The sequence below is a fragment of the Trypanosoma theileri genome (assembly GCF_002087225.1).
Source record: "Trypanosoma theileri isolate Edinburgh chromosome Unknown TM35_Tth_128_V1, whole genome shotgun sequence".
Classification (NCBI taxonomy): domain Eukaryota; phylum Euglenozoa; class Kinetoplastea; order Trypanosomatida; family Trypanosomatidae; genus Trypanosoma; species Trypanosoma theileri.
Window position 1 is genome coordinate 10,271 of NW_021639970.1, and position 1,388 is coordinate 11,658.

Consider the following 1,388-nt stretch of genomic DNA (forward strand, 5'->3'; position numbering starts at 1 on the left):
CAGGTGCAGCAGGGGAAGGAAAAGGTTCAGTTTCTTTTCCAGGTTGAGAATCCCGAGGAGGTTGTTCACCGAGAGTACCATCGGGACCTGTTTCCGCCCTATCCTTATTTGATAGCGTAGACACAGAACCCCTGGGACTTGAAGGATCAATTGTACCGTTGGCAGCGTGATGTTCGTGCTCTCTGTTTCTCTCATCTTCTCCTGCTTTAACAGAGCCCAATTCTTGCGTTGCCTTTGGTGTACAATGAGTTGTAGAATTCTCATCGCAATTACCCGTAGGTGTAAGAGTAGTGGGAGTGCAATCTTCCTTTTGAGGAGACTCCGCACATTCAACAAGAGGAATTGCAGGGTTACTACCGACACGAGGACACTCTGGACCAGTAGACTGAGTTTTACAACCATCTACACCAGGAATAACTCCAGCACCTTCAGCAAGTTCAGCCGGTTCTTGTTGTGCCTCACCTGCCACCACAAATGCCACGCTTAACAGCACAACCATAAGATACAAAGGACGTCGCACGAGGATCATTTCGGCAAAAAAGTATACTGTGTTGTTTAGGACCAGTTAACTGCAAAAAGAAGAACAAAAACAATTGTAACACAGTATAAATAAAAGAATAGAGCACAACAAAACCAGCAGTTAAAATACATTAGAAAAAATGAAAAGAAAAATAGAGTTATACCACATGCACTAAAGCCAAGGCAAAACAAAACAAAGAAATTAAGAGCACACAATACACAGTTTAGAGAACTGTGCGTATGTTTGAGTTAATATGCAATTAATACTATATTTGTCTGTTCCTGTCTTATTTTTCCAAGGACTCACCATCATCATTGCATCAGGAGAACAAACACTATGACCCAGCAAATAAAAAAAACAGATATTAACAACTGAACCCAATTTACCCAGTAAAAACAGAAACACCAAAACAAACTACAGCCATACGTGAGATAATACGCGATTATAAATATAAATTTATCTGTTATTATCATTTCCTTTTCTTTTTCCCACTGCAAAAAACAGTTCATCATTATCATCACAGTGCAAGCCCAGACACACACAGAGAGAGTCTCCAAGAACACACATACACACACAATGGAGTAGTAGCAATAATAATTATTATAGGATAAACACATAGAGCAAAAACACACAAAACACACATTAACATTAAGAAACAAAAAAGAAAAAAAGAAAACTCTCAACAGGTAGAAGATTAGTTACACTGTAGTGTGGATGCATGCAAAAAAGAAAAAGAAAACAAAGGATAACCTGAACCACACCATCATCACAATAATCAGCACACAAGAATACAGGCCAGTGTAACCACAATCAGTAGTGGTACACGCACCCACACAGAACTGCTGATACTGCTGCTGCTGTCTGCATC

The 1,388-nt window shown here is 39.7% G+C and overlaps 1 protein-coding gene across 1 annotated transcript; it reads right to left on the reverse strand.

The window, feature by feature from the left end:
• Nucleotide 1: 1 nt before the first annotated feature.
• On the reverse strand, nt 2-529 carry TM35_001281030 (uncharacterized protein; the record flags this gene model as incomplete). The annotated part of the gene is made up of 1 exon (XM_029031838.1): nt 2-529. A coding segment is annotated over one exon (528 nt), but the record flags the coding sequence as incomplete, so codon positions are not given.
• Nucleotides 530-1,388: the final 859 nt, after the last annotated feature.